At 41.8% G+C, this 23,513-nt stretch overlaps 2 protein-coding genes across 3 annotated transcripts in view; both read right to left on the minus strand.

The window, feature by feature from the left end:
• LOC137166665 (N-acetylated-alpha-linked acidic dipeptidase 2-like) overlaps positions 1 to 6,146 on the minus strand; it is a 44,473-nt gene extending 38,327 nt beyond the window's left edge. Inside the window, exons 1-3 of the mRNA XM_067568505.1 lie at positions 6,057 to 6,146; positions 3,825 to 3,936; positions 625 to 811 (exon numbers count right to left, since the gene is read on the minus strand). Coding sequence (XP_067424606.1) covers positions 625 to 811; positions 3,825 to 3,936; positions 6,057 to 6,138 — 381 coding nt within the window. The 5' untranslated portion in view covers positions 6,139 to 6,146. The remainder of the gene's footprint in view (positions 1 to 624; positions 812 to 3,824; positions 3,937 to 6,056) is intronic.
• A 5,547-nt stretch (positions 6,147 to 11,693) lies between these two features.
• LOC137166655 (putative N-acetylated-alpha-linked acidic dipeptidase) overlaps positions 11,694 to 23,513 on the minus strand; it is a 41,549-nt gene continuing 29,729 nt past the window's right edge. For both annotated transcript variants that reach the window (XM_067568484.1, XM_067568494.1), the window contains 6 exons: positions 20,290 to 20,381; positions 18,870 to 18,960; positions 18,026 to 18,290; positions 16,253 to 16,334; positions 13,266 to 13,358; positions 11,694 to 12,184 (listed from right to left, as the gene is read on the minus strand). In XM_067568484.1, the coding sequence (XP_067424585.1) occupies positions 11,995 to 12,184; positions 13,266 to 13,358; positions 16,253 to 16,334; positions 18,026 to 18,290; positions 18,870 to 18,960; positions 20,290 to 20,381 (813 nt within the window). In that variant the 3' untranslated portion in view covers positions 11,694 to 11,994. The remainder of the gene's footprint in view (positions 12,185 to 13,265; positions 13,359 to 16,252; positions 16,335 to 18,025; positions 18,291 to 18,869; positions 18,961 to 20,289; positions 20,382 to 23,513) is intronic.

The raw sequence follows: 23,513 nt of genomic DNA on the forward strand, positions 1-23,513 counted from the left end.
ATCTGGACTGGTGTATAGCTGTGTCACCCCAATCCCTTGCTCCTGGGCACCTTCTTGCACTTCCCCCCGCTGCGTGAATTCCCCACTCCTGGGTCAGCCCACGCACAGCCTTCTGCAAGCACACAGTCCCTGACTTAGTGAAGCAGTGCTTCTGGCCAGCCACACATGGGATTATTCAACAGAATAACCCAACTTCAATGCACTAGGCACTTGGGGGGGGGGAGGGGAAGAAAAAAGACCCCCAACATATTGAGGTGTCAGAACAGTACCTGAAAAGCAGTAAAATATTGGTATTGGATCCTGCAGTGGGGATGGCTTCACCGTACTGACAGCCTGCCTTGTGCCTGGTTTGCTGCACAGCTACACAAGAAGGCTGCAATAAGCCAGTAGACACCTTTTGTGTATTTGCAAGAGGTAAGCAATTCCCACTTATCTGTCCTGACAGAAACCATTTCTAAACATTCATCCAAGAGATTTGGTGACATAACCCAGCAGCAGTGGATTTTCCTTTTTAACATAGAGAGCTTCATTAGATTATAAAACACAATGAAGATACACAGGTTTAAAGAGCTTTAAATAGCTTTAAAGAGCTATTCCACATACAACTTATTAAAATAAGGTCACCTCATTCCCTTGATCATCAATAATTGAGATATAGTTGGGCTGAGTTTCATTTGGGTACGAAAGGAGGACATCATAATGAGCTAGCTCTGCTGAATCCAATCCAAATTCCTTCCACTGGGCTTGAATTTGCTTAGCAAGATGAAGGTTCTGTTCTGTTCCTGCCAGGTGAGGAAACTTTGTAAACGAACTAAAATAAAACAAAGTCACTGGTAAGCAGAGAGTTCAGAGAAAACCTTTGACAAAAAAGTCCAAGTAGACTAATCTTCATAACCATAACAATTTACATCCTGCATGTGTTAAATCCCCTAGATGAAATGTTGAGCTGTACAAAATACTTCTCTTAGCCTGAGGCAGGATAAAGTGCAAAGAGATCTTTCCTGAGGACCTAAGATAAATCAGCTCAGCTTTTCACTCTAACTGCCAGGGCGCTGGAGTGAATATTGCACACAAATAATTGCTGAGCAGCTTCAACAAAAATGGATGAGCTGAATGATAGGAGAAGAAAGGAACAACTCAAAAAGTAAATGAATAGGGAAAGGAACTCCCCCAAATCACTCAGATAACATGGTAATGGGTGTGCTATGACCTAGAGATAAAAAGTATGTAACAAGCTTCACTGAAGGTCCTAAGGAGACAAGGTGGGTGAGATAATATATTTTATTGTTACACTGTGGTAAATACTTACATAGCCACTGGGTGAGAGAAAGAAAGAATATGAATGACTCTGTAGCCTAGTGGTTAGGGCCCCCACGTGGGATGTGGGGATCCAGGCTCCCGTTCCCCTGCTCTCATCATTCTTTCATTATTTATCCACAGTGGAACAGCTTCCACAGGAGAGACTGAGGGAGCCCCACATCACAATATCCCATAGCTTAGGGGTTAGAGCACTCTCCTGAGAAGAGGGAGATCCCCTGCTCCAATCCTTTCTTCCCCTCTGGCAGAGAGGGGGGAATTGAACCTGAGTTTCCCACATCTCAGGCGAGTGCTCTAACCACTGAGATAAAAAGTTATAATGTGGGTCACACCGCCACCTGCCAGATTTTGAATGGCGTCCAATTCAGTAGGCAGCCTCTCATCACACCTACTGGATTGGGCGCGGTATGCAATTGAGGTGGATGAATGCATGTGTCCCCCATTTGTGAACTGCTCTAGGGCTTAGGTGGGAGACAGGGGACCGGATACCTAGGGGAGGCAGCAGCGTGCATGCCCAGAAGCAGAAATTTAGCTACAGTGTGAATTTAGATGCCTACAGGTTTAGGTGGCAGTTTTGTGGATCATAGTGGAGCCAAAACTGGGACTTGAGCACCTAAATCCAAGATATAGGTGCCTAAATCTGGGGTTTATGGATAGGGGCGATGATTCCTAAAACAAAAAACTACATTAAATTAAGTTACATATCAGTACATTTAGGATTATATCCCCCGCCAAATAAAGCCAGAAACTTCAAAGTAAAAATTAAACTTAAAAGAAATCCAAATAAGTTAAGGTTTGGAAATGCACCTAAACAGCCTTACCTTTTCCCCCAATGGCTCCATGCAATAACCATACAATTATGGTTTCTTCATATTAATGCTTTTGGTCCCATATTAAAGTGATTTTTAAAGATACATTAGGGCTCACTTCATATGTTTTTTCTTGTGGTGTCACCCTCCTGCTTAGGACAGTGATCAAATGGGGGTAGAGTTAAGGTTACGTGATATGAGAGTTAAGGTTACGTGATACTATACCTACTGATAATGCCCTGTGGCCAAGAGACCAGCATAATTACACAGAAATTTCACACTGATTTCAGTGCGTATATTTCCTAGACTTTTTCACAATCTCTCTCTATCTAGGAACTCTCCAGTTTATTGTGAGCAACAAAAAACAAGACAAGGTCTATGTAGTTTATGGGCTCTTATTCATGTTAGAAGTGAAAGCACTTAAAATAAATACATGTATAGAAATCAAATTTGTCATGAGTTGTTTGGTGTCTTAGATACATCCTCACACTCTCAAATGCTGAATATTTACATATTTTACTAGCCAAAGTTGATTTATGTTGATTTTTGGGATATGTTTGATTACATTATCCAAAAATAAACATGTGTTTTCCTTTCCAGTGAAAGACACGACAGAAGTAAAGGCTACTGTTGCATCTTTTGCTCTTTACACAACAAACTTAGTATGAAGGAACCACATAGTACACTGGATTATTTGAACCCTACTGTGCTAAATATGCACAACATGCAAGACCTAGTTACATGTGCTCCAGTAAAAGGGTGCTGTGCCTCTGTGGCTTCTGAACATGGAAGACACTGAGGGCCACTAGAGGGCTCACACACTATTTAAAGGGATACTATCCAATTCCTGTACACTACAGAGGACTTGTACAGGCAGTCCAATTACATTCATTTTGGTTTTTTGCAAGGTTAATATATTCCTACAGGGTGAATTGCTTCTACTTTACTCTGACTAATTGGGTCACTGGGTGCTGAGATATAGAGATTAATGAATCACTAGCTATATTATTTATCATGTAACAGCTGTCCATCTGCAACACATAAAACATTTCCCTTTTCTAAAGTGCATGTCTGAGACTAAAGCAAAGTTTTTTATTGATGTTGGGGCTTAAATAATGTAAGATGCAGAGGGAAAATGTTATACTAGCTGGAGTTTGGATAATGAAAAAGCTTTTGTATAAAAACCAGAGAACTTACAGAACTGCAAAGATAACCTTAATAAAAGCAACCTAACTAACAGCATGAATCTTTTATGAGAAGATGGTATTGTTCAAACCATAGAATTTTCAATAGCCTGGATATAGATACATTTTGTCTAACATAGACTTTCAATTATGTGTATACCTTTAACATCTACATTTATTTAGCAAGTATATCACAAAAGACTTAACTTATGTAAATGGAAATAGATATAGATATATAGATATATATCACACATCATCTACTTCTCAAGTTTCATCAGTCTAGTTTGGGGAAAGGACACTTTGGAGTACAATAATTTTTAAAAAGTTAACTTGAATAAAAGCTAAAATGAGAGCATGTTTTCTTTCTTTTCTCAACATTCTGCACAAACCAAGTCATTCCCAAATATAAAAGATATCAGCACAGCTACCACATGCTGTCATAGGGCTATTGTTACAACTTGTGGCTTTCGTGATTGATATAATTATTTGAAAACCAAAAAAAGATAAAGCTTACCGAAGAAACTGCTTGATGTTTTCTGCTTTCATTTCAGCCACAAGTTTCTGTCTCACATTTTGATAGGCATCTGCTGAGTTAGTTGTTTTGTTACTGAGTTTCATTAACCAGCCTGAAAAATATCATTAAAGCCTGATACTCACCAAGCCCTCAATGCTGAAGTACTTGTGAACATGCTTAACTTTAAAATGAGTAATCCCGTTAAAGCCAAAGGAACTATTCACATGCTTACATTTTAGCAGATGCCTAAGTGTTTGCAGGACTATGGACAAAAATATAAAAGTAACTCAAAAGTAAAATGTTTATTGTTACTGGATCAGGATGAAGTGACAAGTCTCTCCTGTATTTATCAGTGCACACACTGAAAAATACAGAATATCATTGAATCAGATTCTTCTGTCAGCAGTTTTTGACATGTAACTTGAATGGAGAACTTCCAGTTCACAGTGAAAGGAGAATCAGACCCATCACATTCACAGTGAAAATTCACTGAACAGTGAGAGGGACTGACCCCTACTTGGATGAATCTGCTCATGTATTTAGCGTGAAGCATGTGCATGAGCATTTTCAGGACGAGCGCCTAGGATTTCATGACTTTCCTGCCAGCCCCATAATAGTTATTAGGTTTTCAGGGGTGAGGGGGAAAGTTACAAGTATTTTCAAACACTGTATTTGGCTCTGTCAATCCTTGCAATTGTTTGTGGTCTTGCTCTTCTGTAGCAGAAAACGCACACAAACAGGGAAAATGACTCCAGTGAAATGGACAGTTCACAACAGTGATGTCTAATGCATAATGTCAAACTAAAAGAGACACTCTTTCTCTATATCTTTCAGTAATAGCAGTCTTAAGTGTGTGCTGTAAAAAAGTATTTTCTTTTAAAAACGGCAGAAGTGTTGGGGTTTTTTTTTGAAATTGACTGATCCTTTTAATGTTTAGCCTGATTAGTTTAAAGCATTTTAGGTCCTATATTGCAAGTGACTGTACAGTCTGACCTCTGCATCCATGCAAAGCCCCACTGGAGTAAATTAGGCCACCATAGGGGTGCAGCAACCCATCTGTGAACTGTCATTCGACAGTCCCTTATTTCAAAAACCCAAAGATCCAGAGTTATTCTGCCCTTAAGCTCTGTGATGGCAGCTAGAGGCAGATGAATCCCCACCTTTTACAATAAAACAGGGAGGAAAAACACAACCCTCTGTCATTTCCAAACTGGTTTTTTTCACTCAAGTGATCAGAATGCTTGCTTTCTGGAGATAAACAGAAACACACACCTACACCCTTCCCCTCATCCCAGAGATGTATGGTGGAGGACAGTGTGTGGTGGAAGTGGTGGTTTAAGAGGTTGTAGTCTATAGAATAGTACCTGGAGAGGTGGGTGTTTTGGGCTGGGTGCCTAGGAGGTTGTGTGTCTGGTGGGGAGGGGGGACGGGGTTACATGTATTTGAAGAGGGAGAGGAAGAGTTGCAGGAGACAATGCACTGGGGTAGGGAAAGAGCAGTGGGAGGGATGGGGTGGGTGGGTTGTGTGTATGGGGAGGGGATGGGGGGGCGGGGGAATAAGGGAGCTATGTATGTGTGGGGGTGGCTGTGTGAGGGTGGACAGATGGAGGGGCTGTGGGGAGAGCTGGAGGAAGCTATGTAGGGGTTGGCTGTGAGGGGTGGGTGAATGGAGGGGCTGGGGGAAGGAGGGAGCTGGAGGGGTGGGGAAGAGGGAGCTGTGGGGGATGGATAGAGAGGCTGGGGGAAGGAGGGAGCTGTATGTGAGGGGTGGCTGTGTGGAGGTGGATGGATAGAGCGACTGGGGGAAGGAAAAGGCTGTGGGGGGTGGGTGGATGGATGGATGGAGGGGTTGTGGGGGGGCTGCAGGGAGCTGAGTGTATGGGGGCTGGCTGTGTGGGGGTGAAAGGATAGAGGGGCTGGGGAAAGAGGGAACTGTGGGGGAGTTATGGGGGGCGGATGGATGGTGAGCTGTGAGAGGAGCTGGAGGAAGATGTGTGGGGGGTGGGTGCCGGGGGGAGGGGGCTGTGTGGGCTGGTGGGTGGATGGATGGGGGCCGGGGGAGGAAGGAGCTGTGTGTGGGGCTGTGTGGGGCTGTGGATGGATGGAGGGGGCTGGGCAGGGCACAGTCTGTGAGTCCGACGCTGGGGTCCCCGCCCGGTCTCTGTCTCCCATGGGGAGGGAGGGGGCCCGGGGGCCCTTCCCGGCTGCTTGGGGCGCCCCCCACTCACTCACCTCCCAGGAAGCCCAGCAGGAAGAGGGCCAGCAGGAGGGCGCAGCCCAGCGCCGAGCGCAGCGCGCCCTGTCCGCCGCCCATGGCTCCAGCCCCTCTCCTGCTCCCTGCGCCGGGCCAGGTCTGCCCCCGCCTGCTTGCGGGACGCAGGAGCCCGCGTGTCACGCCGGGGGCTGCTGGCCTCTGGCCCGTCCCCTTTGGCAGGGAGCGAGCGGCGCGGGTCCCTCCTTGCTCGGGGAGGCCAAGCGGCGGGGAGCCGCGGGGTCCAGCCAAGGAGGCACGAGGAGGAAATTCTGTGGTTGCTTCGAGGTCTGGTTCTGTTATAAAGCTCAGCGGCGCCTTTTCATCTCCCCTCCCCCCATTTTACAGATGGGGAAACTGAGGCACGGCGAGATTAAACGATGCCCAAGTTTAGACAAGCCGTGGCAACACCAGGGAGGCAACCTGGGCTGCCTAAACCTCTGCCCCTGGTTCCTTTCAAGACGTTGGGGGCAAGGTTTAATCCCTGTAAAAGTATTTAAAATAAAACACGTGTCTTTCTTTTACACCCGCAGACCAGAAAATAGCAGCCAGAAAATATCTATTTAAGAAGTACCCAGAGTGACAGAAGGGATATCATGTCAGTTGTTGTGAAGATCGATTTATGTAAATTCTCTCCCCTGCTTTTATTGAAAAGTTACTGTTTCTATAGTCATTGAAAACCGTTGCCATCTGCTGCAGCAGAATGGGCTGCAATAGATTAGGCTGATGAAGCGTATGTTAGAAGGAAAAAAAGGCTGCATAGTATGTTTTGGAAAAGCATGAAGGACTGATTCTTTCTTACTACCTATCATCAGGTTGATAACAGGCTTGGTGATTAATAGTTGGACCTGCTCTAAATACAACTGATTCCCACTGGCTCTGGGCATATTTGCAAAACTCACCTGACTGTGAAACCAAAATTGTTGCCCATAATCAGCAAATTTATATCGTGTAAATGGTTGATTTTTAAGACTTTTATGGCCAAATCTTGCTGTTCTTACTTAGCCGAATCTCCCACGGACGTCTTCCCATGAATTTGTACTCCTAAATACAACACGCTGTGAGACAGGCCCAGGGATTCAGACACTTTACCTAAGACGAGTGAAGAAGTTCCTAGCCAATTGCACATTTTCCTTTTAAAGCATACTGGGGCCCTGATCCTGAAGGTGGACCCTACATCTGTGCAGAGCCTCACTGAAACCAAGAGGCACAAAGACCTGTCCATATGGATCCAGTTATAGGATCAGGTCATAGGTTAAGGTTGAAGGTGTGAAAGCTTCCAGGTGACCTCTGCTCTCCTGTCACCACCACACAGAAGGGGTGAGTCCAGCAAGGAACACTAAAAGAAATGGCTGTGTTTTAAAGTATCTCAAATGCAGGCGGCTGAGCTGAAGACATTCAAACACAGCTGGAAGCTCTGGTTAATGTTTAGATCACTTCCCAGGGACTCAGCAGTGGCTTTTCAGAACAGACAACGATTACAATACAATGATACCACTTGGGGATTCTGGTCTCACTCACATCGATGGCTTCAGCCCGTCTTAGGCAGATTGTGCCTGGTTTTCTTGGCCAAGTGAGAAGCAGGTCCAGTTTTGTGATTGTTATTTTTAACCACTTGATGACAGCCTGCAGAACTCGCCCCAGAATTCTGAACAGAGAAACCTTCCACGCCAATAGCTCCTTTGAGATGCCAGATGGAATTCCACCTACAGAAACCATCGCTGGGAACAGGCAGCGTATTATTAGCATTTATGTAGCACCACAGGTGCCTGTGTGGCATTTAACAGAGAACAAACTGACAGGTTTCTGCTTTTAGGAATTTGCATTGGAAGGTAGACATAATGCTGCATGTGATGATGAACAGGGGAGTGGGAGAGGAGGATGAGAATGAGAATAGCAACAGTTAGAAGGCATATGAAATGATTTTATTGCTGTGTATGGGTCTGTTCAGTGTCACACCCAGTACTCGGGGTCAACAGTGGGGACTAAACCTGGGACCTCCAAGCATAAAAGTAACACTACCACTTCAGCTGTACCCTCAGTTCCTCTAGCTGACAGTTATAATAGACTCTTATCTAGTGGACCAGCCACTAGAAGGTCACATTGTCCTGTCTTCAATAAAGGGTGGGATGGAGGTCTGTGTAAGGAGAGTCACAGACCAAGCACATATCTTTGTTCTTCCCAGTGGATCATTCTAGAACACCTTCATTTATATATAATACAATTGTTTATGAAAGCCACTAGGGGAGCTTGTGTTGAAAGGACAGCACTGAATCAAGTTTTCCCACTTACGAGTATGTACAGGGCTCAGGAAAATCCATTCTCCCAGGGGCAAATAGAAATTGTATCTTGGTGAGGGGCTGGAGATGCTTCTGGTTATTCCTCTGGAGGGGAGGAGGGAGAACCAAATATTACTGTTTCTTTAAGAGGATGGGCTAGAGCAGTTGGAGCTGCTGTATTTTTTTCCAAGGGGGAAGGAATAGAGCTAGCTTTCCCTGCTGCAGCTTCTCTTCTGCATACAGCTGCTGCTGCTCCTAAACTGGGGGAAAAGTGCACCCTTGTTCTCCTGTCCCTCCCTATCACACTCCTCCTGTCAGCCTCTCTTTTTCTCATTCTTTCCCCTCATTTCTCTCCTTTATTTTCTCCCCTACAAATACGCTGCTCCACTCTCAGAAGCAGAAAGGGTTTCTCTTCTGCTGTATGTTGGAAGCCTGTGTCATTTTATTGATCTCATGTGCGATTGTGTTCCCTGTCTCCTTTAAGCCACTGCATCTACATGTTGGATAGCCTTTGGGGGTGTCAGGAGTTCTTTGTAAAACTTGACAGCATCCCATCTCTTGATCATATGATATAAATTAATCCCTTCAGTAAACACGGTTGTTTTTCTAATTCACCACAGCATTCTTTAATACTATTGCTCAAAACAAAGGAAGCTCTGAACCATGTTAGTTAAGATTTCCCCATAACTGATTAAATCTATGTTTGGCTTCCTTCCCCCTTTTGGTAGGTGCTTTTAAACACTCTAACTACAATTAAAATCATCTGCTGGTAACTGTGGAAATCAATGCCTTGGTTGACAAGCTTGGTGAGTTCTCTTTAGGGATTTTGAGAAGCGCAAATGTTCAAGTCACAACACTAATGTTCCTTTATGGATCCCTACCATAAGCAACTTTTATATTTAGAATTTTGCAACACTGTTAATTATTAAGAAACTGGTTTAATTCATGATTTAACTCAGCTGTCCATCTTTGTTAATCAATCTGAGATGAACAGCTGCACTTCGATAACCAAAATTATTACTCTGGTAAATAAAGCTTGACAATGTCTTAGAATGAAATTCACTTTAGTGAAGAAGCCCAGCAAAAGGCCTTTACACTGTTTAAGTGAAAGGTAATTAGTACATATGACTTGCACTGGACCCCTGCACCAGGATGACTTTCTCCATTAGGGCTACATTCTGCAAATGGATCCATGTGGTTGCATTCATGTGTCTACACAAATCCATTCTCAGTAATCCATTTTCCCTTAGTAAATACCAGGGACAATCCATTTCAGCAAGATCCCTACCTGGGTAATAAATCTCCCTGTTTGTTTGACTTTCAGCTTTTATAATCAAGGGACCATAAATGTTACCACTGATGTAAAGAAACTCACAAATATTAACAGACAAGTTTTGGTAAGTGTTTGCTAATTATTAACATCCTTTGTGTAGTCTGCTGTAACTAGATGTCTCCATTAACTGGTACATGTCAAACATTATGCCTTGCCTTCTCTTTGTTTATAAATGCCAAATGTCATCCTCGTTCTTTCCATTTAGACAGTAATACTGGAAAAGGAGGCATGCTGTAGAAAGTTACCCATGCACTCACCACTATGCTGCCATTTTCCTGTTTGTTCCTAAGCCTCACACACAACCACCCTCATGCAACAGCATGTGTAAAGGAGCTTCCAAAGAAAGGATGATTAAGGCAGCTAAGCACAAGGTGGCTCCCCCAAACTGGGTGTGAAGGGAAGTGAAGCTATTGCTATGCTCTTTTGTGTCCAATAATGCCACTACCCACACTAGCCTGGAGCAGTCACTTAAGGAAAGCAAGGACTGTGCTGTGGTTGTCTGGACTCTGTACAGCGAAGGAAGCAAGAAGCAGTTTAAAGAGGAGGCAGCTCTTTCTATATTCTCCCCCACGTTCCCCTGGGAATCTTAGCAGGAGTGGTCATAATCTGACCCTTTACTTTAAAAAAAAAATGTTGTTCAAAAACATCAGATAGAATAAGTGTCATTCTCTGTTGCTAGCTTGCTGAGAGCATTATACAGAGCTGGGGAGGAAGGCGAAGGAGAACCCAGAACAAAGAAAAAGCATGCTCAAATAAATCACAACTTTAGATAAAAATCAGATGTAGAAAAATCTGAAAACCCACTGGATGATGTAATCTGCCAGGCCATTTCCATGGGTTTTTTTTAGCTGAACTATTTGAGGGACTGATTTATGAGGAAAGACTTAAAGCTAAATATGCACAGCTGGGCCAAATGATGTCTATAGGGTGATAATAACCATGTAACTGAAGGGTGCAAACATGAGGGAGGGAGAGGAGTAGTTTATGGTGCAACAAGAAGTTTGGTGTGGGGGGAATATCCAAGAGAATTGCTGGAAGCCTCATGTCTTGGGCCATTTAAAATTGGCAGGTTAAAGCACAAGGAATTACACCATAGGGAGAAATCTGAGAGGCAGGGGATGGGTGAGGTGACCTATCTTTGAAAGTCTTTTCTTTCTCTGATTTGAGCTGGTTTGTGTGCTCACTGGAGCAGCTGTTGCTAAGCATATGAGTAACCAATGCCAGACTCATACATGTTTAAATTTGTACTTGGTCTTTCAGATCACATTTTTCTTTCCCTTCAAATTTTACAGCTGGCAGGTGTGCTGAACTTATAGCAAGATTTGAAAGGAGGGTCTAAGGAAGACAATAATAGTTTGGCCCTTTCAAAGTCCTCAGTGTCTCCTTTGCTTCTAAGTGCTTGCACATTAGAAACACCTTGAAAACAGACAGACAAATACATTTAGTTAGGAATACCTTTTGCACAGATACATAGATCATCCTCAGACTTAAAGCCTATTTTTTGCTAGATCATTTCATGGCTGACATTTTATTGCTCCCAACCTCCTTTGTATTAATAGCGAGTGGGAGGTTTCTTGTTTAATCTTGTTTTTAAGTGGCTTCAAGATGCTAAGAGAAACGTGATATAAATGAGTCACCTGAGCTGTAAGCCCAGAACTCTCCATGATCACTACACCTTTCCCCCATACTATCTGAAACACCATTTTAAGAAGATATTCCCATCTCATTGTGTGAATCCTTGTGCAATTGGGGAGTTGAAGAGGTAACACATATAGCATATTTATGCAACCCTATAGAAAATACTAGAAAGTTAACTAATATGTTAGAAAGTGTTGGAAATAAGGGTAACTCTTCTGTTCTACTGATAAAAGTACAACAAGATAAGCATAAAACCCAATCAGGCCAACAGATTAGATTAATTATACTGTGAGACTCAAACATTTGTGATTTCTTCATTTTAACATGTTAAGTGGAGAGGAAATCAGGGTTTTGTTTTTTTGTTTTTTTTTGGGGGGGGGCACAGTTTTTAAACATGAGATGGCTATTGAAATGAATGCCTTTTAATTTAGTATCACACTTCAACAATGATCTCAACTCCATTCTCTCCTAATAGAGTTTCCGAGGGATCATACCTTATTAACATTGTTAAATGTAGTGGAGGTGAGTGAGGGAGACTGACCGGACTGTACTGTTTGCAAAGAATAAGGTGTTTAAAATAATCCTATTCATGTCTGCAAATGCTCTGTTTCTGAGGACTCCACAGCTATCAACTCCAGTCTTTCACTGATGAGCATGTTGCTAACATGTTTATGCTACATCCTTCAGAGTCCCTGCAGCAGCCTGCACGGTGAAGGCTGCAATGGAGATCTGCCTCTTTACTTCTTCCCAGGCTTTGCGCTGATCTGCTCTGTTTTCAATATCAAACATGGCATCGTAGATCCCTGGGAATGACTCTCCAGCGTACTTGTTGTGGCTGCTCGGAGCAAAAATAATGTGTCTGTGGGGAAAGAGAAAATAATACTGCACATTATGGAAATAGAACAAATGTTTATTTTCTGAATAAATCCTCATCCAATGAGAATATCAGCTGTCAAAGCAAATCCTTGGTCTTGGGGATGCAAATAAATAGGATTCTTGTAGCAATGATGTCTATATTGTATAAAGCAAGAAAACAAAAAGCAAGTTCCCATTTCCGCCCTAGATATCGTCTAAGTACATCTATGAACACACTAAATTAGTCCATGTGAATGCCAGTATCCCAGAGGAGTTGAGACACTGATTATAAATGCTTTTTTCTTCTGCAATTTTTTTGATTAAAGGGAAAAAAACCAAACAGTTTCTGACAGCCAAAGAGTGCTTTGAGTTAGAAAGGCTGACTTCAAGCATCAGTAAACTGGCCTTGACAGATATTTATTCAGGAGCTGTTAAAAGAATAAGGATTGTAAATCTTAATGTCTAACTTTTTTCTTTTGCTAGACTGCTTTTTTCAGGGAAGGTGAATGTTCTGCATTATGTTTGAGTAAGAGAAGGATATAGAAGGTTCAACTGGTCTGCTCACAAGACAAGATTCGTATAGTTCTATTAAAATGTTAGAGACCAGCAAATCTATTTTCCTACCATTGCAGTGCTGCTCTCTTTCACTATATTTCCTACCACTATGAACAGTCTAACATTACCTGTTCCAAGTAGGTCAGCCTCCATTTTTTTTTACCAGCATGTTAGGGCTTGATTCTACACTGCTGAAGTTTTGGATTGGATTTTAATGGAACAGGATCAAATGCTCAGGACCTGATCCAAAGCCCACTGAATTCAGTGAAAATACTCCCGTTTACTTTAACAGCCTTTGGATCAGGCCCTTATACAGTCTCATTGAATTTTACCATAATATTCAGACAAAATTTTCCCTTTTCTTTTTCATATCCTATTATTCTTATTTATGCTCTCTTTTCCCATGCTAAATAATACCTCTCCATTCTTGTTCACACTCTTCAGATACCTGTAGATCATAAATGGTTGACATTTCTCAGAGTTCTTAGGCAAAAAACAAATAAAGTTTGTTGCAGATAATGTTTTCCTACCTGTAGAATGGCCTGCCAGGTAAACCAAGAGGATCAATAAAAGCCCTTTCTAAAAACATGAGCTGATCATTCAACGATCTTACAGTGATTGGGCTGAAAAGAAAGAAATAGATGACTGTCTTAGCCCAAGAGTATTTTGTAAATGCACATCCTGAGCTGTGCTAAAACTTTCACAGCTGCAGGCTTACAATACATATCTAAACATAGCTTGTAGAATTTAATGACGGGTAACACCCATGTGCTAATCACAGTTAAGCCAAAGGACCTATGTTAATTTACCATCACTGAGAATTTGGTACATAAGGTGGAGGGGCAGTGAAGCTGTTCTTAGATGCTAAGGAATGTATTATAAGAGGAAATGGATTATTAAATTCTTTCTCCCAAGCTGCCGCTTATGCCTCAAACTCTCTCCTCACTATCATGTTCAAGACAACCTTTTTTACAATTCTTTTTTAATACTCATTTCTTCCATGAAGCCTGTCAAAGTCAAGCAATTTCAGTAAAAATGCACCTATTTTTATATTAAAAAACCCTCTCAATTTAAAAAAACCCAACTTTACAATGTTAGAATAATTTTGGGTTGTTCTGTGATTTGTGTTGCTTGAATTGTTGTGTGTGTTTGTTTATAATATAAGTTCCTTGGACTAGAGACCATGTGCACCTGTGTGTTTTGTACAGCACCAAGCACACTACTGATGCTTAACAAATAATAAATAGTGTATTTATCAATGGTACTGGAAATCAGTGTACAATATGACATACTGCTTAGCTTTGCAGTAGAATCAGAGCAGAATCTCAGCTGCACCAATACCGCTGTAGTCAGCTCCAAATTTACACCAGTATAAACGAAAGCAGAATTTGGTCCCTGCTTAAGTTCAACTCAAATTTTGTTAATATAATCGCTCTTGAACTGAGATATTCCATTTGATATTGTGTTGCAACATTCAACAACACATAGCAAACTATTTGCCATATGGAATGATTAAGGTTAATAGTTAGACTAGTGTTTCCTTTTTTAAAAAACGCTGAGACTAAGTTTAGTTAGACTCCATTTGTTTCTACTGATATATTTCAGGGGTTCAGAAAAAAAACCAAAAACCCAACCAGGTAAACAAAACCAAGCCAGCAGTTTACAAATGGTGAATCTTAAAATGTAAGCCACATAACTGATAACTACCAGAAATTCATGTTCCTAGAATTAGGGAGAAATGCTGTAAAAATCAAAATAAGTAAGAAAGACAAAAACTAAGAAAGCAGCAAAATTTTGGGATACATATACAAATTTTGGGTGCAAACGGGAAGTAAAACAAACAGTTGACCAACTGCACACACAGCTTTAATTTTAGGACCAAATCCTCAGCTGACGTACATCAGCATGCTGCAATCAGCAGCCTTTTAGAATTAATGTGTTGCATCGTTAGTACTGTGAGCAGTCCAGATACTAAGGAAATGAGCACCACACAAATTCCTCTAATAAGTTAAATAAATTGACAGCATTTGAATTCAGAATGGTCACTATTAAAAAACCAAAAACTATCTATTCTGGATCTGCTTCTCATCACCACCCTGGCTGTGACTCATAAATTGAGAGCAAGAGTGGCAGAAAGGGACATTAGTGTAAATGAGAATTTGGCACTCTAAGTATAATGGAAAACTGGATTAACATTTGTTGCTTTAAGGATGACTGTGATGGTATGCAGAACCCCTGGGGTACCACCTGGTAGCGGGGATACCTCTGAGCCCTCTGTCTGACCAGCTTGGGCTTCCTCTCACACTGATGCTGTGAAAAGCCACAAACCTCTGACAGGTACTGCACTTACACAGCCCTCCTCAGGCAGGGACCACACCCAACTTAGTTCAATGAGCGCTTTCCAGCCACTCATAAACCAACAGGAGAGAAACTCCAGCTGGCTCCTCAGCCCAGGACCACCCCATCTACCCTGGTCAAAAATCCTGACCAGTAGAGATTATTATCCAGTCCGCCCTTCCCTCAGAGTGGAAAGAACATGCACCAGCTTTTGTTACTGAGCAGTCTGTCTAAACACTTCACTCAGAAACACACTGGTTAAGATAAAACATTAAACAAGTTTATTAACTACAGAAAAATAAATTTTAAGTGATTATAAGTGGCAAGTGAAAAGAGACTAAAAGTAGTTACCAAATGAAATAAAAATAAGATCATTGTCTAAATTCTACACACTAACAAGCTCTTGAATTAGCAATGTCTCACCCTTGTTAGCTGGTATAAGCAGTTTCTTAAATGCACACAGGACAACCTTTGCTGCCTGGGACTCCTCTCCCCCCTTTCAAAGTCCTTTTGTCTTCCAGATGACCCTTCAGGTATTCAACTGAATGGGAGTGGAGTCAAGTGATCATGTCACACTCCCCCTTGTATAGTTTGTTTCAGCTTGCTAAAACAATCAGGCTTGTGACCTGTGGAGTGGTTCTTATTGGTCAGTCAAGCCCCATTGTGAATGTGCTTCCTGCAGCAAAGCCTTCACTATAAACAATTCCTGTTAGTGGAATCTATTCTTGAATGGGTGAGGGACAGCCATTAACGCTGTCTGGCCACTCCATTATCGTGCCTAAAAGGCTGTTTGTGACAGTTTCCCACCTTGCAACATGTTCTAGTAGCGTTTACAGCAATATTTTATAATTTCACATTCTATGGTAGCACATACAATCCAACAGGATATTAATGTTTAGCAGACTTTAAAATAATACCAAACAAGGGATACTTTGTACAAAACATATAATAATTTATGACATTGGTGAATATGTGGTTTCTGGGGTATTGTTCTCAGACACAGAGTATCACAATGACCCAATTATTACAAACGTTAAAGATACAACCCTTTGAGTGACCCAGTTGACCCTTGTCAATGAGATAATTCAGATAAATGCTCACAGCATGAGTGAGGACTGCCCCATTAGACCTGAAGAATTAAATTATTTGTTTTGATGGATAAGGAACCTGTAGAACTTACTTATTGATGTCTACTTGCTGCAGTCTCCTGTGAAAGTCAGTGGCAGCTTCTGTAAAATTCTTCACAGCAGAAAAAAGAGAGTCTGCAGACATGGGGGAGGAAGCGCTTAACTGTGAATTCTGTTTAGCTTTTGCCAGTGAACCAACATGATCACGTTAACTCTCATTGCACAAAGGGAAAAATGAAGTGTGTATACAGTTCATACACTCCCGTGTGAAACAGCAGAAATGCCCTCACTGTCACATGATTGCACGTGCACTCTGAGAGCTGACAGAGCTCACGTGAAACTTTGTTTGGGATAAGACAGATGCAGGAGGTGGTTTGTATGGTTTTGTTTTTAAATGTTGGGTTACTTGGAGAATGTTTTAAAAAATATAATGCCTGGTCTACATACAGATTTTGTACCTATCCCAGTTTATACCTATACCAGAACTATACCAGTACAAGCCCTACTGTGGATACAGTTACAGCACTATAAAGGTGCCTTATACCAGTATAGCATATTCCCCTTCATGTTATTTTGGCACTATAAAGGTTGATGGTATTCCTTGCACTTTTATCAGCAAGAGTTTAACTGGTGCAAAGCATTGCTCTAGCTCCTATTAACTGCACTCACTTGGCATTAGGCATGATGGGCCACATTCTAGCTTGAGAAATGTATATTGTAACTCCAAACATCACAACCATGAAAGTGCACTGGGATATGGAAACTGCCTGCCCAGATGGTGACTCCTTTTCCATCCCACAAAAACAACAATCCATGAGTCTGCAGGGTGAAATCCTGGCTCCACTGAAGACGGGCATGGGGCAATGCAGGACAGGATTTAAGATTTCTTGGTGTTCAGTTAAGCAGGAGAGGGCTACTTGAAGTATGTTTTTTTTCCTGTCAGGGACCCTCAGTATTTCCAACCCCAAGAGTTCAAAACTGTTGAGTCAGGCCCAAAAGTCATGAGATTTTAAAACCAAGCATGAGATTGGTTTTGTGTTCATTATTTTAAAAGCAATCAATTTTATATCCATTTTGTTTTCTAGTGTTTGAGCCTTTAGAAGTAGCTTCTTTTCCAAGCTTTTCTTTGCAACCATCAGAGCTAGAGATTTACTTTTTGTTTCAAATGAAAGCTGAGGTTTCCCCCATTGTCATGTGACTCCAGCAAATGGAGTTTTGAGGAAACAACAGATATCATGAGACACGTGGTAAAAATCACAAGAGTTGGCAACTCAACTTTGTAATTTGTTCCCTGATGATTTGTTGTGACTAGCCCACGATTGTTCATCTCCAGGGCCATGGTGTAAAGCCCATTTATTTCCCTGGGAATCTGGCTATGGGTGGTGACCTGGAGAGAATGGGAGTTTGTTTATTCATTTGCTCTGATTGTATGGTTGCATTTTGCAATGGGGACTGGGCCTTCTGTATTATAAAGGATTTTTTTTAAACTGATATTCCAGGGTTAGTGCAATTAGAAACTTGGTGTCTTTTTTTAAGATCAAAATAAACTAATTATTTTACTAAAATTGTAAGCTCGTCGGGGGCAGGGATGGTCTTTTTGTTCTGTTTGTGCAGCACCTAGCACGATGGGGCCTGGTCCACTGACAAAGCCCTGGCTGGGATGATTTAGTTGGGGTTGATCCTGCTTTGAATAGGGCGTTGGACTAGATGACCTCCTGAGGGCCCTTCCAACCCTAATGTGATTCTATGACTGGGAGCCTGCATGCTAGCACAACACAAATAATGAACAACAATAAAAGGAGGGGCTTGGTGGAGGGCATACATACCAAATGATACATTGTACATCTTCAGTTCCGCTTGATGATTCTTTGACAAATTTTGGATGACTTCAGCATAGTTCTTTAAAGCCTCTGCATAATTTCTGCAGTCAAAGGGCAGGACCACAGAGTCGGCCAGTTCAAATACCAGCCCTCCTCGTACCTGTGCCACTGTCAGGTGATTCTTAAAAGTCGGATCATAAAATCTCTCCACAATCTCATAGGTCTCATAGACACTGTGATAAACTGGGTAGCTACTGTATTTTTCCACTCTCTGAAAAAGAAATGAATTAATAAAAGAGGTTACTTTTAATGCTGGTTTGGACAGCTCAACTCTGCTGCAAAACATCTGCTTGTGTGTCTGGGTCACAGCAATCCTCTTTATTCATATTTTCAATACTCCTCTTCACAGGGGAAGACCTTGCTTAACAGACTGCGTGGCTTGTTATGTTATTGTAACTGCCCATGGCTCTCTCCCCATGGACGCAGAAAGAATCAAAACAATCGTGGTGGTAAAAAAACATCATTTCAGCATGCAAAGGTTTCTTAGAGCAACTGGCCATAAGCAATTCTGTATCATTATCCTGTCACTTACTCTGAACTAATGCCTTTATGTTTTGGATGGTTGATGCCAAATTCACAGTCATCATCATCACTATATATGAATGCTTGTAGTAATAACTACGCGCCCCAGTCATGGACCAGGACCCCATTGTGCTAGGCGCTGTACAAACAGAGAACAAAAAAGAAGTCCCAGCCCCAAAAAGCATACAGTCTAAATAGTTGAATTACAGCTGATGGTATCCAGCGGGTTCTGAGGGTCAGTCATGAGATGGTGTGATGACAGACTTACCCAGTTTTTGCTGTAACGTGCTCTGCCTGAAGCAATCCCAAGCCGCTGAAAAAAGACTTCAAAGTCATTGCCAGAACCCAGCTTATTTATTCTTTTGACAAGAAAAGGGAACAGATCTTGAGTAAAATATCTAAGTACAATTTTTATTCTATTCTATTTCATCCTCTCCACCTCAATCCAGGGTATTCCCCAACACACTCTTCCTCCAAACATCTCCTTAACAAAATCCCCATCATTCCTGAGCCGTCCATCACCCATCGTGTACATCTCCTGTCAACTCTGCTGTTCGCACTGGGCCAGACTCATCGCATGGAATTCAGTGGAGATAGCGCAGGGAAGAATTTGGCTCAATATTCACTTCCTTATTATGCTCACTTAGGAGACTCTCTGATATGGGAGTCTCTGATGAACCTTGGTCAACCCCTGCCTCTCATCGGAGGGGAATATGACAGCACAGAGCAGAAATCTACATAAGAGATGTTGACAGGTCTAGGGGAATAGACTCATCACCCACCATGACTTAACAGGATCAGCATTATATGTTTTGAGGGGCAATACCTGTAGGTTTGAAGGGGGACAGTGCTATAAAAAGCAGCCCTGCACCTTTTTCACCCATGTGGTTGGCCGTAAGGGTTAGAAGTGGATACTGTATTGCCACCTCTCTCCAGCTTCTGCCTCATTTGAGAAAAGATTTCTATCCCTACCCTGCTAGCTGTGGAGACCTTTACTGAGAAGACTATAGGGGGCTACAGGACTTGAGTCTTGCCTTTCAGAGAAGTGCAGGGAAATGACAAAGTGAGAAAAACTGAAAAATTCTTGATGAGACCAGACTGAAGAAAACAGCATACAGAACAAAACACCAGTTCCAAAAAATTCTGGCTAGTTTTACTTCCTTCAGGCACAGAATAAAATGCAAATGCCAAGGGCTGCTAAACCGATAGCATTAAGGGTCACTGTTTCTTCTCACATATTAGTTACGCTTTCTCGGAAACAAGACTAAAATGACAATAAAATGCTGCTTTTCTTACTTCCAACCATAAAACAATTACACTGAGGTCTGACTGGAGCCCCAGATGGACTACATTGTAATTGACACCATTCCCACAAATGGTCTGGAAGCAGATAATCCCTTTTTAGCTGTGGTTTCCTAGGGAGATAGCCATGAGGAACCATGTGTCTAACAGCCCCGCTATATTGACAATTTACACTGTCATACATAATTCCTCTAATTCTGACTATTGGAGCAGATCCACAGCTGGTGTAAACTGTCATGAGTCCATGGATCTCTGACAATTACACCCGTTCTGAGGATCTGCCCCACTATTTCTTTTAAGAGTTCAGCTTTCCCTGTGGCTAAAAATGCCAAGAAAACCCATTTTGCAACTGGCAGTAACTTCTGCACCTATCCTTTGTCACTTACCTGGGGACATCTTTATATTCTGTTGATGGGTTTTTTTTATACCAGCTCTCATAAAGAGATTTGCCTTCAAACCCCACATCAGGACTTGGAATCTAGAGGATATGAATATTTAAAAAAAAAAAAAAAGATATAGAGAGACAATTTTAAATGTTATTAAGCAACACGTTCACAACCAGGGACGACATGAAGTCGACTTGTTAAAACAATGACTAAGCCACTGACTCAGGTACCCTTAGCAAATCACTCAGCCTTTATGTGCTTCTTTCTACTAATTTGAAAAATGGGTGTAATAATAGTTACCTATCTCATAGCAGTGCAGTGAGTTTTAATTATTGCTTGTGAAGTGGCTTGTGGTCCTCAGATGTAAGGCGCCACAGACACACATGAATATTAATAATGAAGCTCGTGTCATGCCTGCATCTTTAGGGTGTCCTCTGATTCACTCAGCAGTTTTAACAGCTGTAGGTATGGTTTTTTTCCCTGAAAGACTGCTAAGTTTTTATTTCTTTGTTTAAGATATTATTCAACAATAATAACCAGCTCAGAAAAGGTATTTGCCTTGATCTCTTTAGGTCAAGACCATGATTCTTCATGGAGTAATGTTGTGAAAGCATTTTGCCACTTATTGGCCCAGGAGAGGGGTGGTGTAGGTCTAGCATTGCTCAGACATTAGCAACCAATAGTTGTGGTAACACCAGGTCTGATTCTGCAGCTTTTGCTATCGGGACTCAGCTTGAGTAAGGGTTGTAGAGTTAAGTTCATTGTTAGGTAACTGGGCCAACAGCTTCAAAAGTGTTCTGGGTGCTCAATCTGGGATGCCTTTGGTCTGGTTTGCAGAGGTGCTTGAACACTTGGTTTGCATTGGCTTCAGTGGGAGTTGTGGGGTGATCCTCACCTCTGAAATGTAGGCCAGAACTGTCTTAAATTGGGCACCCAAAAACTGTGACACCTAGTGTTAGCGGGGTCTTTTGAAAATTTGGGCCACTGGCTTTCAATTGTCAGCAATGACTATATTGACTTCGGTGATGACGTATACAAACCCTACACTGGCCTGGAAAGGGTTAGTGAACTGCTGTGAGCTCAATCAGCTGTGCCCTGCTACACTTGCAATAGGTGTCAGGCTTGGAGGGAGGAGACAAAAGGGAAGAGTCCAACCTACTTGGGAACTGGATGGGAAGGAGAGCAGACTTCCTGCTCCCACTCTGTGAGAGAGGCCTGGCTAGGGCCAGAGACTGCAACCAGCCTGAGCCTCCCTGAGGGAAGGTAGCCCTGATGTGGGACTATTATTTTTACATGCGTATTATTGATGAGTAAGACTGCTGCAAGGGGCGCCCTTCCTGAGTGGGGGTGACAGCCAAATAAAACCCTTTGTCTTTGCATCCAACTGGAGACATAGCAGTAGGTTGTTGTGAGACCAAGAGCGACCTTGTCACTAGCTGATTTTCTCCTTGCACTACCTGCCAAGATGCGGCACATTAAATTAGAGATTCTTGGTCAAGAAGAGCAGATGGACTAAATGTAGAAGTCCAACCAACTATTCGTAAATGGACACCTTGAGTTGCAGATGAACAGAAAATACCAGATTAAAAAATCAACATGGACCAGATTGTAACATCCTTACTCGTGATGAGTAGCACCTAACAGCACAAGTCATTGGGACTCCTTAGGGAATAAAGTCACACTTTCTATTTTTGTACAAATCTAAATAAATATATGTAAGAACATAAACATAAGAACATAGGAACGGCCATACTGGGTCAGACCAATGGTCCATCTAGCCCAGTATTCTGTCTTCCAACAGTGGCCAGTACTAGGTGCTTCAGAGGGAATGAACAGAACAGGGCAATTTCGAGTGATCCACCCATGCTGTTGACCAGGCCCAGCTTCTAGCAGTTGAGATTTAGGGATACCCGGAGCATGGGGTTGCATTCCTGTCCATCTTGGCTAATAGCCATTGAGGGACCTATCCTTCATGAACTTACCTAATTCTGTTTTATTATCTATCCATTTCCTAATGATTCCTAACATTCTGTTAGCTTTTTTGACTGACACTACACAGTGAGGAGATGTTTTCAGATAAGTATCCACAATGAGTCTAATATTTCTTTCTGGAGTGTTAACAGCTAATTTAGATCCCATCATTGTATATGTATAGTTGGAATTATAAATGCATTACTTTGTTTTTATCAACACTGAATTTTATCTGCCATTTTGTTGTTCAGTCAACCAGTTTAGTGAGATCTCTTTGTAACTCTTCACAGACAGCTTTGGACTTAACTATCTTGAATAATTTGTATCATCTGCAAACTTTGCCCCCTCACTGTTCACCCCCCTTTCCAGATCATTTATGAATATGTTGTATCTATGTTGTCCCTATGTTGTCCATATGTACCTATGTTGTCCCTATACACATCCTTGGGGGATCCCCTTATTTATGTCTCTCTATTGTGAAAATTGACCATTTATTCCTATCCTTTGTTTCCTATCTTTTAGCCAGTTACTGGTCTATGAGAAGTCCTTCCCTCTTATCCCATGACTGCTTAATTTGCTTAAGAGTCTTTGGTGAGGGCCCTTGTCAAAGGCTTTCTGAAAGTTAAAATACAATATATCCACTGGATCACCTTTGTCCACATGCTTGTTGACACACTCAAAACATTCTAACAGACTGGTGAAGTATGATTTCTCTTTTAAAAAAGCCATATGAACTCTTCCCCAACATACTATGCTTCTCTATGTATCTGATAATTCTATTCTTTATTATAGTTTCAACCAATTTGCCTGGTACTGAAGTTAGGCTTACCAGCCTGTGATTGCCAGGATTGCCTCTGGAGCCTTTTTAAAAAATTGGTGTTGCATTAGCTAACCTCCAGTCATCTGGTACAAAGGCTGATTTAAGTGATAGGTTACATACCAGTTAGTAGTTCTGCAATTTTAAATTTGAATTCCTTCAGAACTCTTGGTGGATCCCATCTGGTCCTGATGAATTATTACTGTTTAATTTATCAATTTGTTCCAAAACCTCTTCTATTGAAACCTCAATCTGGGACAGAGTAAGAACATCACAGTGTGGCCCTATGAATATATACTAGATGAAATAAAAAGTGTAGGACTGGAAGGGACCTCAACAGGTCATCTAGTCCAGTCCCCTGCACTCAAGGCAACTATGTAATAACTAGTCCATTCCTGACAGATGTTTGTCTAACCTGTTCTTAAAAACTTCCAGT

This window comes from Emydura macquarii, unplaced genomic scaffold (genome assembly GCF_026122565.2).
Source record: "Emydura macquarii macquarii isolate MOO-44397 ecotype Brisbane River unplaced genomic scaffold, CSIRO-AGI_Emac_v2 contig_318, whole genome shotgun sequence".
In the NCBI taxonomy this organism is placed as follows: Eukaryota; Metazoa; Chordata; order Testudines; family Chelidae; genus Emydura; species Emydura macquarii.